Source organism: Brugia malayi, assembly GCF_000002995.4.
Source record: "Brugia malayi strain FR3 genome assembly, contig: Bm_v4_Chr1_scaffold_001, whole genome shotgun sequence".
NCBI lineage: Eukaryota > Metazoa > Nematoda > Chromadorea > Rhabditida > Onchocercidae > Brugia > Brugia malayi.
The window spans coordinates 12,080,911-12,097,042 of NW_025062475.1; the positions used below are offsets into that span (position 1 = coordinate 12,080,911).

At 28.6% G+C, this 16,132-nt stretch overlaps 5 protein-coding genes across 5 annotated transcripts in view; 4 read left to right on the forward strand and 1 right to left on the reverse strand.

Annotated features, from left to right (window-relative positions):
* Nucleotides 1-604: 604 nt before the first annotated feature.
* Bm2566 (GrpE protein homolog, mitochondrial precursor, putative) lies at nucleotides 605-2,821 on the reverse strand (the record flags this gene model as incomplete). The annotated part of the gene is made up of 6 exons (XM_001892244.2): nucleotides 605-703; nucleotides 1,012-1,224; nucleotides 1,299-1,412; nucleotides 1,900-2,036; nucleotides 2,336-2,460; nucleotides 2,736-2,821. 6 exons carry the CDS (start codon nucleotides 2,819-2,821, stop codon nucleotides 605-607), a joined length of 774 nt encoding a protein of 257 aa, XP_001892279.2.
* A 1,286-nt stretch (nucleotides 2,822-4,107) lies between these two features.
* On the forward strand, nucleotides 4,108-5,377 carry Bma-mrpl-16 (ribosomal protein L16 containing protein; the record flags this gene model as incomplete). The annotated part of the gene is made up of 4 exons (XM_001892245.1): nucleotides 4,108-4,210; nucleotides 4,374-4,591; nucleotides 4,794-4,985; nucleotides 5,162-5,377. The coding sequence occupies 4 exons, from the start codon at nucleotides 4,108-4,110 to the stop codon at nucleotides 5,375-5,377; spliced, it is 729 nt and encodes a 242-aa protein (XP_001892280.1).
* A 399-nt stretch (nucleotides 5,378-5,776) lies between these two features.
* Nucleotides 5,777-6,986, forward strand: Bm5533 (uncharacterized protein; the record flags this gene model as incomplete). Its single annotated transcript, XM_043077583.1, has 4 exons — nucleotides 5,777-6,048; nucleotides 6,150-6,292; nucleotides 6,367-6,473; nucleotides 6,705-6,986. 4 exons carry the CDS (start codon nucleotides 5,777-5,779, stop codon nucleotides 6,984-6,986), a joined length of 804 nt encoding a protein of 267 aa, XP_042933517.1.
* Nucleotides 6,987-7,309: 323 nt separating this feature from the next.
* Nucleotides 7,310-9,021, forward strand: Bm18199 (Uncharacterized protein; the record flags this gene model as incomplete). The annotated part of the gene is made up of 5 exons (XM_001892246.2): nucleotides 7,310-7,386; nucleotides 7,927-8,053; nucleotides 8,140-8,325; nucleotides 8,406-8,639; nucleotides 8,785-9,021. The coding sequence occupies 5 exons, from the start codon at nucleotides 7,310-7,312 to the stop codon at nucleotides 9,019-9,021; spliced, it is 861 nt and encodes a 286-aa protein (XP_001892281.2).
* An 879-nt stretch (nucleotides 9,022-9,900) lies between these two features.
* The window catches only part of Bma-unc-79 (uncharacterized protein), a gene marked incomplete at both ends in the record, with an annotated part of 34,926 nt that continues 28,694 nt past the window's right edge, over nucleotides 9,901-16,132 (forward strand). The window contains 3 exons of the mRNA XM_043077584.1: nucleotides 9,901-10,272; nucleotides 11,831-12,074; nucleotides 15,752-15,869. Coding sequence (XP_042933518.1) covers nucleotides 9,901-10,272; nucleotides 11,831-12,074; nucleotides 15,752-15,869 — 734 coding nt within the window. The remainder of the gene's footprint in view (nucleotides 10,273-11,830; nucleotides 12,075-15,751; nucleotides 15,870-16,132) is intronic.

Consider the following 16,132-nt stretch of genomic DNA (forward strand, 5'->3'; position numbering starts at 1 on the left):
CCTGACAGACTGATAGAAAAGAACTTCCAGAAGCTAAGATCCAAATCTGAATATGACCTGCTGTAGAGACTTGGGTTAGCGCACATGAAATCTTAATCTTAAAGATGATAAATGTATATAAAGATATGGAAGAAGACTCTTCAGGATTTTTCAAAAAATGAAATTTCGCAATCTAAGGAATTCAAAAAACTAGCTACGCATATTCATCTGCATTTTGAAAGTTATATAACAGAAACGAAAAAAAAAAAGAAAATAATTAAGTGTATTTTTAAATATACGCTGTCTATCAAAAATTTTAAATCTCTAGTGCAATAACATTTACTTTGCATACTGAAAGTAAAACATTTAAGTAAATCAGCAGAAAATAACCAATAACACTATGAAATAGAACATTTTTACGCCATTTATAGGCAAAACACAAAAAAGTCACGGGCAAAATTTAATAGCAGGAAAGATGTACCAAGAAAAAAACAAAGTACCAGACTTTTTTGTTGCACTTTTACCATAAGAGAAACACTTTTTTCTTTGCCGTATAAAACTCTACACTTTAAAACGGATACAAATCAGTAGTAATAAGTGAAACAATTACTAAAATCAATCACAATCACTGTACAACACCGACTTTTGCTGCACGAATAGGTCGATTCTGCAAAGCGTAACCTATTTTTATTACTTGTGCTATGTATCCAGACTCGAATTTTGCCTAAAATAAATTATGTATTAGTGTTTTTAAATCATCAACCATGACTTGGAAACAGATTTTTAAAAAATATTCTTTTTTAAAAGTGTCATTTTTTTTTAAACAAAAGTACCCTCTTTTAACACGTGATCTACAACGAGCAATAGACATATGAAACACAAACAATCTTGTGAAATCTTTTGAAGAAAAATTTAGACCTAAGAGGTCTAAAAGTGGAACCGGTCTTCGAAAGCCTTAACGATTATTAATACAAAACATTAATCTCCCAAATTCTTTATCAAGTAATTTCTGATGAGACAAAAAAAACTTACTTTATCTTTCGGTATTTGAAAAACAGCTTCATGCAACGCTGGGTCGAATTTTTCACCCTCTGGAGAAATTTGTTTCAGTCCATGCTTAACGAATGATTTTTGCAATACTGTTCTTGTCATCTCTAGTCCCTCGAATAAATTTTTTAAAGAAATATTCTTATCCAATTCTTCCTTCTTCACTGCGCCCACTGCGAGATCAAGAATATCTGCTACCTAAAAAAAATCTAGTCTAACAGGCAAATTTTCTTCCTGAGTAGATCAAAAAAATGAAGAAAAAAAATACAAACCTCAAGTAAGTCTTTGCAGAAACCTTGAATAGCAAATACTTTCGCTTCTTCCGTTTGCTTATGTCCACGACGACGCACATTTTCAACTTCAGCTAATGCTCGAGTGTATTTATCCTTAAAATTTCATTACATTATGTCTCGATAAGTGAGCTTTATAAAATAAAATTCCCATATATTTCCGACAAATTTTTAAAAAACAAAACTTTGCTTTCTACAAACATTTTCGATATGCCTTTTTTAATTTGTAAAAAGAAAAAGACATACAAAACTGCTTTTTCTAACAAAGATATAAAGCGCCAGTTTTTTAAAATGTACAAACCGCTTTTTATGTCAAATAAAAAGATGAAACAACATGGCGAAATACGAAGATGCGAATAAAGAGGAATGCTAAATCAATCTTTCATAAAGCTGTACTTAATGTCAGAAATTTGGCCAAGTTAGATATTAGGTGGCAATTTTTGGGAGCGTAAATGCAAGCAATCAGTAGATAGGACATATGAAAATGCTTTTGCTCAACCTACATCAACTTTAACAACAAACTCAGTTTTACTACAATTTATGGAAAGAGCAATGCTACCAATAAGCAAGCTCACAAATTTACCTTGAAACTAGCTACTTCTTCTAACAATACATCATATTCAGTGGCGAGAGCATCAAATGCAGGTCGAGGTATCACAAACTCTTCTTCAGTCTCTGAGACACCAATCGACTTCTTCACTTTCGTAAGAAATTCAGCACCTTAATTGAGGTTTCTTTTCACTCATTACAGTTTCCTAACTTTTTTTTTTTAATTCGAAATCCATAGACCTCTTAAAAACAATAAAAGTGACGGAAAAATATATCAATTATTCAACTCCATCTATTAGATAAGCTTTGTTCTATTTTCTTCACGACAAAAACCAATCACATATTGCATAATCATATGTTACTGTTTCTTCCCTAAATTCTATGCAAAGCCATTTCAAAACTTCAGCAACATATTTCACTAATCAACAATTCATGAGAAAATCGTAGCTGAATTAAATATTAAAGAATACTTGTTAGTCTTGCATTTTCATGTTTTAAGGAGAAACTTGATGCTTCATTAGCTCCTTCCTTTTGCACAGCTGCACTAAATGAAAATCGTGTCGTTGATGTCGGAAAATTATCCTTAAACAACAATCTGAAAAAATAATGGTTATAAAAAAGTTAATAATATTATACTATTTTTTATAGTACTATTTCTTTGATATTCTTGATAAAAAAAAGTTCCTCAAGAAAAAAATGAGCAATATTCCAGTATGTAAGAATAAGAATATAAAAAATGATAATCCAATTTTCCTATTTCATAGTGATCTATTCCACTATCTCTCAGATAAAAATTAAACTAATACTATTGTCTCTTTTCATCCAGTATTAAAAGAATAGTGCAAACGAAAAGTATAAAAGATAAACAACCTTTTGTTATATTGTGTAATTGTTCGTGCTTCTATTCTAAACACACGTATGCTATTTGGCAACGTCAGGCACGTACGTTTGATCATAACCGTTTCACACTGTGAGTACTTCCTCGTCTGTTACATGAAATATGCAATTATTACTAAATCAACAAAAGCTAAAGGTATTATATAAACTAAGCCAAACTTTCCAGAATTATTGTTATGAACATATTCTCTTCTCACTCGCATAATCCAAATATTCTTAAAAGTCATTCCGAGGGAGAAAAAGAACGAGGAAATCACAGATCATCTAGTATTACCAGAAAATGCTACCGATCATCCGAGCTGTATTAGACAATACGGTCCCGCAATGATTTTCCTCCTGATCTTTTTTGTTTTTTTCTTTCGTTCTCCTCTATCTTGCATTTCTCATTTTCCCTAAGTGTTTTATTCATATATTTCGTCTGCTGCGCTACAACGCATTGGATTTTTTTGCTAAGTGTCCGATATGGCGCCATGATAACAGTCCTGCAAGTGTTCACGTCATCTAGGCTTCACGTGCGTCACTCAGAACCTATACGTTACTCAGAGTCAATAGCATTTATGGATTTGCAAATCACGTGTATTACGTCATTCCTAAAGTTCGTAGATAATTATGGTCGTTTATTTGCTATTTAATATTGGAATGCATTTCTTTTTTAAATAAAGAGATTCTATTATGTGTCATTTTAATTCCGTTCTCTTTATTCTCTTATTAATTACTTATTCTGATTATTCGCACTATTAAAATGATTTTAGTTAGAAAATGAGGGAACAGTTTCACTGAGTTTAAAATGGACCATAAAGTCGCTATAATAAATTGTATTGTAAAAGAGATGAGAAACTCGTCTTGACTGTATAATTGGAATTTTATTCAGTGTTTCGAGGCTAATTCGTTTACAAATTACAGTTGCAACAGAACTTTGTATTTATTATTTTGTAATCTTAGGTCAAGAGGTGAAGAAAAGGTATGGAAATGTTTATTTCTATGCTCTATTAACTTATTCCTGGTTGACAAGAATTGACTTTTTTCCTTTAAATCTGAATGTAATGATTTACGAAGTCAGAATCATAATTCTACTTTGTCACAACACGTAAAATCCATGTGCAAGTATAATGTTTAAAGGCTGTTCTTGTTACTTTTAAATGTATATTTCATTTATAGTTATTCTCATTTGTTATTTTTTTTTTCGATGTATAAACGTGGCATCATAACATGCATTAAGTGATTAGATACGTATATTATTATTACTACTATTATTATTATAATATATATATGACGTATAACTAACTGAAAGGTACAAATTCTAGGTGTAGTATTAGTAAACTACAATGTTGTAATTCAATTAAAAATGTTATTCCAACGAGCTGAAAAATCAATCTGGCAAAATTCTGTACGTTTTTTACGAAATAACAAAAAATGGTTACCGAAACCCGAGCCGGAAACATTTGAAAGTAAGTTTAATTAACTGAGATTTAGTAAAAGAATGTTTCGATTGTTGCATGGCTAATGTGAACTTCGCAATGCTAACTTCAGGCAGTTAAGTAAAAGTCTTATTATAGCATTATACTGGGATTAGGATGCCTATCAGAACGAAAGTAGACACTGTCATTGCAGATGTTGTGTTTCCACCAAACGGAGAGTATAAATTGCCAGCAATGCCGGAGGAACCGACTTATGATCCCGCATTGGGTGAATGTAAATATAAGTCATCAAAGCAGCTCGTCAGTATCCGTGGTGTTGAGGAAGTGCATACAGAATTGATCCATAAACAATACGGCCTTGCTGCCGTTGCTGGTGGCTTCATTAGTGCATATGATTTCAATTTTATTCGTGTAAGATCTTTTAATTTTGTTCATTTGTTTTCTAGCTAAAGCGTTGAATCAGTTATTTGCATCATAAAATCTTCCTTACCAGTTATTTTAGGATCTTATCAGTTTACTCTAAGCTGTGTTGACAATCTCTCTTTTGCAAAAGCAGTGTGGTTAATTTGAATTTGGACTTACACTTACTCAAGTTATTAAAATTTATTTGTAGGACCGTTTAAATAGAAATCTTCTAAAAAATCAGTTTGCAATATGGAGAGTTCCGGCACCGTGGCTTCCTCGTACGAAGAGGGCAATTGGGGCAAAAGCGGGTAGTGGTAAGGGGAATATTCATCATTATGTTACACCTGTTCGAGCAAAGAGAATTATTTTGGAAGTCGGTGGTTACATTATGGAATTGGAGGTAGAACGAATTTATTTTCTTATTAAATAAATATTAGAAATGTGCTCATTTCCTTTTTGCTATCACTGATGAAATGAGACGTAATACTTAAATTTTTTTCGTCACCAATTGATAGCTTATATTTTTAATCTACAAAGAAATCGTATCGATTAATATCGACTAGTATTGTATTTCAGGCTAGGGCTTACCTGATGTATCTTTGCGAACGATTCCGTTTTCCTGTGGAATTTATTAGCGAAAAAATATTGGAGGAGAAGAAGCTTCAGGAGAAAAAGATTGAGGAAATGAATGTTAATAAATTTAATTGGGATTTAGCTTTGAAATATAATATGCAAAATTGCCGCAAATGGCTATCGTATTATGATATCGCTTTTAAATGCAAATATACATAAGAATTATGAAAATTTTATATTTTGGTGTTTTGAATAGTTGAAATTTTAAATTAACGACACAAATCTTATTTGTTTTTTAGAGAGAGTATTTAAATGAAATTAAGATTTGATATAATCTTTTTTCAGTGATTGTTTTTAACTATTTTTTTAGTATTTGTTTTGTTGTGTTTGTATATTTTGTGGATAAAATATTTCTTCAATGTAAAGGTGAGAAAGTCCGTTTGTTTCATCACTAGAGACATACTTTGTACAGAGGAATTATAGTTGACAGTGAATATTAAAAAAAGCTCTACGGATAATATTGCTGTCAAAATCATACGCTTTATTGACAAACTGCTGAAAATATATCTTTTGTTTTGATAATTAGTAGGATTTTTAATTTACAGTAATGGATATCAGATGGCATTAGTAGCTGACGAGGAATTGTTGAGCTTTTCATTCCGATGGTTTGTTTTTATTACGGCAGGTTTACCTTTCACTGCCTTATTTCTTTGCATATCATTATCATTAGCATTACATCTGGATGAATCTACTAGAACCCATTGCGGTGTTGTAAATTATTTGCCTTCCATATCGGCTGCTGTTGCATCTTTCTCACCAGAGCGCTATATTTGGAGGTTTTTCATTGCTTTGCATTCTGCACCGCGTATTGTGGCGGCTTTGGCGTATAAGTAAGTTTCCTTATTTATTGCTATATTACTTTCATTTTTGTGGTAATCATTCATTAATTTATTATTTGTGTTATCTTTCATTTTTTTTTTCTTTTCAACAGGAATCTGTTGCTAACATCTCCGTTACGACCGTTAAGTGATCGTACATGGTTTGAATTATCTTGTCAAATAGCATGTTTTTTAAATATCGCTGAAGCTTTATTCCTTCTTCTGTTAACTACCGCTTCATCAGTCGAAAACTATGGTATGTTTTATTGAGTTTCAGTTATTTAAACAATGAAGAATAGTCGTCATTTCAAATGAATATGAATATTTTAGTTGTACATAAAGTATCATTTCTTGGATTTTCTCTCTGCTCAACGATATATATGCTTGTAGCAACGACTCTGTTTCAATATTCTGGTAGACGTCGTACATCTTCACTAGTTAGTTTTCTTTTTTTGTTTTATAATTTCTGCATTAATTGTATTGAAAAATTGAAAATGGAAGATAGCATGATGAAAGATTTGATCTCACAGCAGTCCACTGTATTACTCATGTTTGAGAGAATATTAGTGTAGTGGAATTTATCGCACTTATTTAATATAATGTTGTATCGAATTATCTGTTTTTCACTAGTGATATTGATGTATTCCTAATTTTTCTTTCTTATTTAGGGAGAAAAATCATTCCAATACAAAGTACTTATGTGTTCCATATCAATGCTATCGCTTCTGCTTGCCGTATATTTCTTCGAGCGTCATAATACATATTGTGAGCCTGGGATATATACACTGTTTGCTATTGCTGAATACGTTGTTGTATTAACCAATATACTTTTTCACTGTACCTTACTTTTTGATTTTCACGGGAAATATTTTATCTTGACTTCATCTGGTCCAAACTTTCATTATCAACCTCTGTTGCCGGAATTTAACGCTAATAAACGTTCTACTTAATAATTTTTTTTTCCTCTTTTATTGAACGTTTAAAAGATTTTGGTTGTTTCAGTGAATTTTCAAGGTAATTATAACATTTTGGTGTTATTTACTGTTATATTTATTTATTTATTTTGTATGTTTTATTGGTCCTCTGTGATATTTGTATTATGAATGGCTTGTGATCTGTCTAAATAAATATTTCCTTTTCCTTTTCAAATACTTTTCGATATGCCGATACCATCGATTCAGAGCATATTTACAATTCTTTGTTTTAATTTTTAAATCTTAACTTGATATAATAATGTTTGTTGTTTTTTTTTTTTTTTTTTTCAGGTAGTGTCATGGTGTTTTTCAGTTGTGACAAATGTAGTGAAGCATTGAAAAAGAATCAAGTTGATAAGCATGGATTCAAATGCAGGTACTTTCCGTGTTTTGATGAACCATTTTTGCTGATTACGAATTATATGTAGGATTATGGTTATCATTATGAATTGTAAAAAAAATTTTTTTTGAATGCTATGATCTAAAACATTTTTATGGGAACATTTACAGTTATATTAATGAAGTTGTATTTGGAAATACAAAATTCTTACAAAATTGCATTCATACGGAATGTTTACAAGAACTAATGTGTTCCCAAGTACAACTTTATCATTGATTATTTAAAATTATTAGGTGCTTCTATTATTCTCAGACTTAAGTGGTTCAAAAAAGTTTAGCTGTACTTCAGTCGTAATCGGTAAATACTTATTTCTTGAAAGGGCATGCGTATGACAAATATCTTTATGCTGGGTGGTCTGTGAGAATTCTAAGAGAAGTTTCTTAAGGGTCAACAGTAACACATGATCCACATTCATAATCGTTCGAATGGTAATAGTGTTTGAATGTTAATAATTTTACCTTTACCAGTAATAATTAGATTTAGGCTTAGAACTTATTTTTTAGAGAAACATTTCAGAGATACAACTTACTCCTGTTTGGATTGTGGTCAAGCTTTTTCTATAGGAACCTATAAGAACCACATAAAATGTGTGACAGAGAATAAGAAATATGGTGGAAAAAATTATGTTGAAAAAGAAAATAAAGTAAGTTTTCTAATAAGATTTCAGTAATGTTTCATAGTTGTAAAAGCATTTAAAATATTGGTTTGATCTATTCAAATAAGTTATAGGGTGAAGCAAAACAGAATCGGTGGATTGAACAAGTAGAACGAGCGATAGAAAATGTAACTGATAAGGGATTGAAAGATCTTCTGCAACAGATTCATGGTTTCAACAATATACCAAGAAAAGAAGCGAAGTTCATAAATTTCTTACAAAATTCTATTAGAATCCGGAACCGAGATTTATGTATTAAGGTAAAGCATTTGAACGCTAAATACGACACAGTTTCACAGTTCAAAAGTTCCTCCATTTTTTTATAAATATAATAATATAGGCATGGAACTGTATAAGTGAACAAGCTGAAAAGATACAACAAGCGGCTACTGAGAAAGGAGAACTGAGAAGAAATGGTGAAGGTGGCGATGATCTGAATGATGATAAAGGACTTAATTGTAAACAGGGAGCTTCAAAAAGTAATGGTGAGAAAGTGGAGGAAGTCGAAACTGAGAAAAGGGAATTGAAGAAAAATAGTGTGTATGAACATGATAATAATAATAATGTCAAGCAGGTATGCAGCATTTCGGATTATTTGTTTATCACAAGACGTGTTTTTCCTAATTCTTTTTTTTTTTTTTTTTTGTTTACGCAAATTTATCATTTAATTTGAAATGGACAAAATGCCATGATCGCGAAGTTAGAAGTGATGATTATAGGGGACTCTGATAACAGATGATGTGAAAAAATTCAAGTGGAAACGCGCAATTAAACGAGCTTTAAAAGAAGCAGATAATGGACAAATGAAAATAAAGCGATTGAAGACTAAAGTTATCCAAAGTTATTTAGCAAGTGGTCAATCTAATGGAAGTGATGAAAATCCTGAAACGATTTTTAATGCGAAGTTATGTTCCTTAGGTTTACGTATTGATAATAAAATAGTGCGATTAAATTAGTTAAATGTTATTCGTTCATGGTTGTTGTTGAGTCATTGTTACTACACTATGTGATCATTTTATAACGAATTTTTTTTTTGTGAATTCGAGTTGCGATTAGGAAATATGGAATATAATGCTTTCGTTTTGATGAATTCAAATTAATTACCGAGTACTGATGTCTGATTACAGGTGGATTGATGGTATTGCTGTTCTGGTGGCAGATTTCTTGCTAGTTTCATCGAAATTTTTAATAATCATTCCTTTTTCGGTGGCCATAGTTGTTATTCATGATCTTAGTTGCTCTTGTTTCTTTTTACATGCTACTGTTCGCTGTTTTAACTTTATTCACTATCGAGATGATTGAAAAAGAAACCTTGCAATGTAAGAGATATTAATTTAATGGCTACATATATTCATAAGAAATTATAACTAACTTCTCATTTAAACAAAATCAAGTGTCCATTGTTATTTAAGATGTTTCAGAGATAATATTTTGATATCATTTTCATGATCTTGGTTACAAATTTCTCATCTTTTTCTGTATGTTGTTTTCTCTTCATTATCATACTATTATGTGGCATTTCTAAAAATAAATTTTTTTTATTTTCTTTTTGCCGCAAAGCTTTTTGATTGTGGTTGCATCCCTACGTTATGTTTTTTTTTTTTTTTTTCTTTCATTTTATGGTTCCATGTTTGAATCACTGAATAATATAGGCATGAAATTAGTTTTTTGTTATTTACTGATAGATTTAAGAAAATGATATTCTGAGTTTCAGCTTATGAACGTATGATTTATGTTTTGAAAATTTTTGCTATCTTTTCTCTTTCTTTGTTCTCGTTTATTGCATAACATGAATTTCTTCGTTTTTTAAAAATATGATTTGTTATTAGAGAGTCATGGATGCTTTGATTTGCAAGCAATGTCAGAAACTGAGTTGTTGGAGAGTTGAAGAGTCGACGAAACCGTGGTATTGCAGTGATTATAACGAACCTGCTACTCTTTTTGCCACGTGCATGCGATATTTTGCATTAAATGAAGAAGAATTTAGTACTCTGCCTGAGTTATTGTTTCAAAAAATTGAAAGTTTGAAATATGAGATGAGCATTATTGGAAAAATGCATCAGGAAGATATTACGCTTGACCTTTCCTGGATCGTTGTCGGGAGTGATGGTAATTTGGACTGGCGTAAGACATACGCAAAATGTTATCGTGAAATGCTGCCGGACCATTTTTTCATATTTGCGGCAATGAATGGAATTGCTACCAAGGTGAGTGTAACATTTAAAGATTTGGATTTAAAATTATCGTCAAACATCGTTATTTTCAGTTTTACTTAATGGTGATAAGCTGATTTGATATGTAAACTATGTCAATAGCATCTTACGTTTTCAATTATTTTGTCTGTTTCGACTTCCCAAAAATATCTTTGTCAAATATATTTATCATTTACTACTATATGTTAATCAAATTCCTATCTGATATGGTTGATATAAATTTACTCTTGTTGAAAAAAGAAACAGAAAATTTTGGTAAATTTAGTGAATAAACGGGTGTTTAGACGTCTAAAGAATGTAAGGCGACATTTTGAAATATTGTGAATTCTAAATAAGTTCTGAAATTATACTCTTATTGGTAGGTTAAAACTTTTGTCTTGATGAATTACTTTAATCTTAATAATTAGTAAAAAGTAATTAAATATTAAATTAACTTATGTCAGATAACTTAGCTTTTACGAAACATTTGGTCTTTTTTAATTCTCTTTCTCTCTCTTTTCCTTCTCCCATATTTTGGCATTATTTAATTATGCACTTGGCGTGATTACCCAGAAAATAAGCTAAATTGCTGAATTTAAAATGTTTTAGTATGAAATTCTGTTGAATTAATTACTCATTATTTATAAGAACAATGACAGCAATTGTTGATATAAAATCTATTTAGCATGAATAGATCATATTATAGATTTTATCACTTTTTCTCTCTTTTTTTTTCATTTTTTCCAAATGCTTCGTATTATTTCCAACTTTATATACTATTTTAATTGCCGCATTATGTACATTCTTATACTAAAACTGGGAATAATTAGATCAATCAGAATATAATTTCTAAAACTGGGAATAATTGGGTCAATCAGAATATAATTTTTAATAAGACTTGTTTGTTACCAAAAAATTTTTGCAATTTAAATCAATCATTTCTTGATTAACATTGCATGGAGTGTTTTTATTGCATCTACCGGAGATGGGCAAAGGTATTGTGAAATTAAAGGTTTTTTTTTTTAATTTAAAATTAGGATAAGTCACGAAATTGTATTATTTTTCTTTTTCCCAAAATGCAAATCCTATATAAATTCAATCTCTTGTGACACCTATATTTTTTTGCTGCTGTTTTTTCTTTTAAATTTTATGAAAGAGCAGACACTTCAAAATGCTTGGATTTTGCAGAATTAGGTCTTACATTTTATTGAAACTAAAGTGAAAATTGATGACATATTACCGGTTTTTTTTTTTTATTTACCTTCCGAAATTGTGACTTTCCAAGAATAATTTCTAAAAAGAGCATTGCTACATTCGCATATTGTAATACTTAGATGATATTTGTAAGGAAATGATTAAATGTTGATTATAATATTCAAGATATAAATATTTAAATAGTCATAGTCTAATAATTTGATTAGTTTTTCGTTTTGTTTTTTATGAAATGTATTTGATAACAATAGATTAATATTAAAAAGCATACAAATTAACTTCCTGAAAATGAAAAAAAAAAAAAAATACTTCAGTCAATTTCTAATAATTTATTGATAAATATCAGTATATCTATTTATAGGCATTATGGGAACGATTGTTTTATTCAGAGCAGCACAAAATATTGAATTCGTTTTATGAACTGATAAGAAATACAGCACGTTTGATGTCTCATCCTGCTGAATTTTATGAACTTCGAAATAAAAGTATTCTGAGCGCAGCACAATATGGTTGGCCAGCTGCAGTATGTGCTTGGATTGGTTTACGAAATAATACTCTAAATAATATTAATTATCAGGAAGAATTAGTTGGAAATTTTTTTGAAGGTCCAATGTATGATCTATCATTTTGTCTTAGACAAACTATTCTGGTAGCTATTATCAATGGCCAATTTCATTTGCTTCATTATTTGCCAGCCGTGAATTTTACTGATTCTTATGATCTATTTCCATTTGCATATGGTGAAATGTTCCTTAGGTTTTTTCGGGAATTAATTAATTATCCAGCAACTGAAACTTTTTTTAATGATAAATTAAGTGATTGTCTAAAACCTATTGCACGAATTTTATATGCCTCAATGTCATTTTTGGATTTTTATCGTCTAGGACAAATGATAGTTAATATTAGAGATATTAAAACTTTAAATCGTATTAAACGATTCTTGCATGATATTTCTAACTAAGATAAGTGTTACATGTGTGAAATGTATTGCACTAAGATTATTAATTTATTTCAGTTAATCAATTAGTTGTTCATATAGCTAAGAAATATTTTAATTTTTCATCAATTTTTAATGATACAGCATTTGAATGCAATTAGCTGTTATAGTTAAAGTCTATGGATTAATCAATTCAAAAAGAAACCTCTCATATCGATTAGTCTATATAAAGCTGTCAATAATATGTGTTGCTTGCTTGCATGTATGTATGTAAGTGTGTGTGTATGTGTGTATGTATGTATGTGTATGTTTGTGTCTGATGTCTGTGTGAAATGAATGATTTTTAAACTATCATAAGGCCTAACACATGAAGTATATAGGCTTACGCTCAATCAATCTAAGAAGAATGCATGCGTTGCGGTTATTGCTTCATTCGATATTCGAATATAGCGATTAGTTATGGATTGTAATAAAGTTTATCATTTTATGATAATGATATTATGGATTTGTGAGCTGTAGTCTTCAGTCAACAATATGATGACACGATCTGCCACATGTTTGTTTATTTTTATTTTGTTACTTTAACTTTTCATTTTTTTTTTACTATATATTTTTAATTTGAATAGAATTTAATGTGAGAAGAGATAACGAGAGGGTTATAACTTATTGGACATATTAAAGAGAACGATGTTGTTGTTGTTGTTATTGCTGTTATCATTATTGTTATTATTGTTGTTATTGTTATTGTTATTATTATTATTGTTGTTGTTGTTGTTGTTGATAGCAATGATAATAGTGGAGTACTGATGAGAAGATGAAAAGAAAAAAGTCATTCAGCTTTATAATTACTTATATTATTGCATAAAAAGGATGAGAAAATTATCAGTTTAATTATTTTTGTCAGGAAAAAGCGGGAAATTCTCGGAAGGGAGTAAATAGAGGAGTGGATAAAAGGAAGTAATTTAATGGATATAAACAAGTAAGCAGCAATATATCATTAGAATCGATTGTTTTTTCGATATCAATTTCATTTTACAAAATTATGTTAGGTTATATTAGATAAGTATAAAGAAACTATTTCGATAAATTAGATTAGATTGAATGGATAAACAGATAAATGGAGAAATAAATAAATAAATAAAAGTGAAATAGATAATTAAACTGGTAAATAAATAATCAAATAGATAAATAAGTGAATAAACGAGCAAAAGCGAGTGGGTAAGTAAATAAATAGGTGAATGGATAATTGAATAGATAAAATAAATTGATGAATAAATAGGTAGAAAAATAAACAAGCACCAAATAAATAGACAAGTAAAGGCAGGTAAATAAATAGGTAAATAAATGGCCAAAAAATGAATGAATAGATGGGTAAATAAATAAACTGATAAGTAAACAGATAAATAAACAGGTGGAGAGATAAATGGATAGAGGAGTAATATATAAGTGAATAAAATAGATAGATAAGTAAAGAAGTAAATAGACCAGTGGAGGCGAATAAATAAGTAAATAGCTAAAAAATAAGTGAATGAATAGATGGGTAAGTAAATAGGTAAAAAATAAATAAATGAATAGATGGATAAGTAAATAGGTAAATAAATAGATAACTAAAATAAATGAGTAGAAGAAATAAACAGGTATGAGAATAAATAGACAAATAAAAGCAGACAAATAAATACGGAAAAATAAATGAATGAATAGAGAGGTAAATAAATAAACAAATAAACAGATGGAGAGATAAATAGGTAGGGGAGTAATAGATAAGTGAATAAAATAGATAAGTAAACAAATAAATAAGCAAAAGTAAAATAAACAAATAGGTAAAAAATAAGTGAATGAATAGGTAGGTAAATAAGTAAATAAACTAAATAAATAGATAAACAGGTAGACAGATGAATAAATGTATAAAATAAGAAGGAAATAGCCGATGTAGGATGTGTATGGATGAAGGCGTGGTTATGACCGAGAGCTCCGCCTGTTTGCTATAAAAGAATGAGTAGAGAGGAATGAATGTACCAATCTGATGATCCTTTATAAATTAACAGTTTAAATTTAATTTAAACGGAATAAATAAATTTAACGGATCATTTCATTTACGATCATTCCGTTATTCTTCATTATCAATTAATTCATCATGGCTTACCTGTTGAAATACTACACCTGTTAGTTATTAAAATTTATTTCTTATAACAGTACTATTTCTATAGAATAGCACTCATTGTTATTCAAAAAAAAAAAATGAAATAAATAGAAAAATAAATAATTGGTTTCATTTACAGTACTAATAAATATGATAAGTTTACTTATAATGAAAATATGTTATGGCTTTATGTTAAAGTTTTTTTAAATATGTTAAAGTTTATAATGAAAATATATATATACATGTTATTAGTAAACGAAATTTCTTTTTTTTTTTTCCACTTTTTTAATTTAATTTTATTAATGTGAAAGAGATTTTAAAAATAGATAATTCCATTATATTATTATTATTATTATTTTTTATTTCAGTGATATAATTTATTGAATTTTGATATATATTTTGAATTTTAATTTATTCATTGTATATTACAAATATAATGAAATTATTGTATAGAAGAAGTAATTAATTTAATGGCTCAGAATTATTGATTGCAATGAAAGTATTTGCTAATTAGTACAAATTATATTTTTTGATTTTTGATTTAGAATATTGCATATTCCTACGGTTTACAATTGACAATTAAATTTGCAAAAAATTTTGCTGAAAAAAATGCAATTATAAAAAATTTGCATTTTTTTTAATAAAATGTTCTAAATTTGATAATTTCAGTCTATAAAAATCACTAAAAATTGTTAATATTATGCATATATTTGCATTAAATAATGGATAATTTTAATATTATCAATAATAAAACTAAAATTTTACTAATTTACTTATTGTAGAAGATTGTTGTAGAAATCTTTTTTTTTTTTTTTTTTTTTTTTAATTGAAATAAAGAATAATACGAAAAAATGAAACATAGTAAAATGGTAAAGCAAAACTTTGAATTTGTCTCTTTTAGCAGCAATTTCAATTATTTTACAATTCCAAATCATTTCGAAGTTATTCTTTGCTCTCTTCCTTACCTTCTCTTTCCCTCTCTCTCTCTCTCTCTCTTTCTCTTTTTGCTTTTCTTAATTTCATTTTGCTTATAAATAAGTTTTTATCAAAAAAAAAAAAAAAAAAAATCGCTATTAATGAAGTAAATGATTGCATATATTCATTTAAGTAATTTAAATTGCCTTAAATCATTTAAATCATTAAATCAAAATTGAAAATTTTTTTTTAAAAAAAAAGAATGAAAAACTTAATTTTTTTATTTTCAGTTTCGGCAAAAATTCGTACCTTAAGTGAATTTCATAGTCGTATAGCATGCAATCAACAACCACCAAGTGCTGCCGAAATTTTAACAACATTGCGATATTTTCAACAAACATTGATTGGGTTAGTTAAATTAAACCTTTTTAAATTGTATTTCAAAAATAATATTAATAAATTCATTTTAATTTTATAATTTCTTTTCTCTAAGCCATTTCATAATGATTTCAACCTTTTTCTTTTTTTTTTTTTTTTTAATTTGAATGATTAATTCTGCGAATATATTAATAATGCTAGCAATTTAGCATTTCATTTTTCCTATCTAACATTTCCTGTTATAATTTCTCATTCTTTCCATTATTGATATTTTCATGATTAATAAATAATTA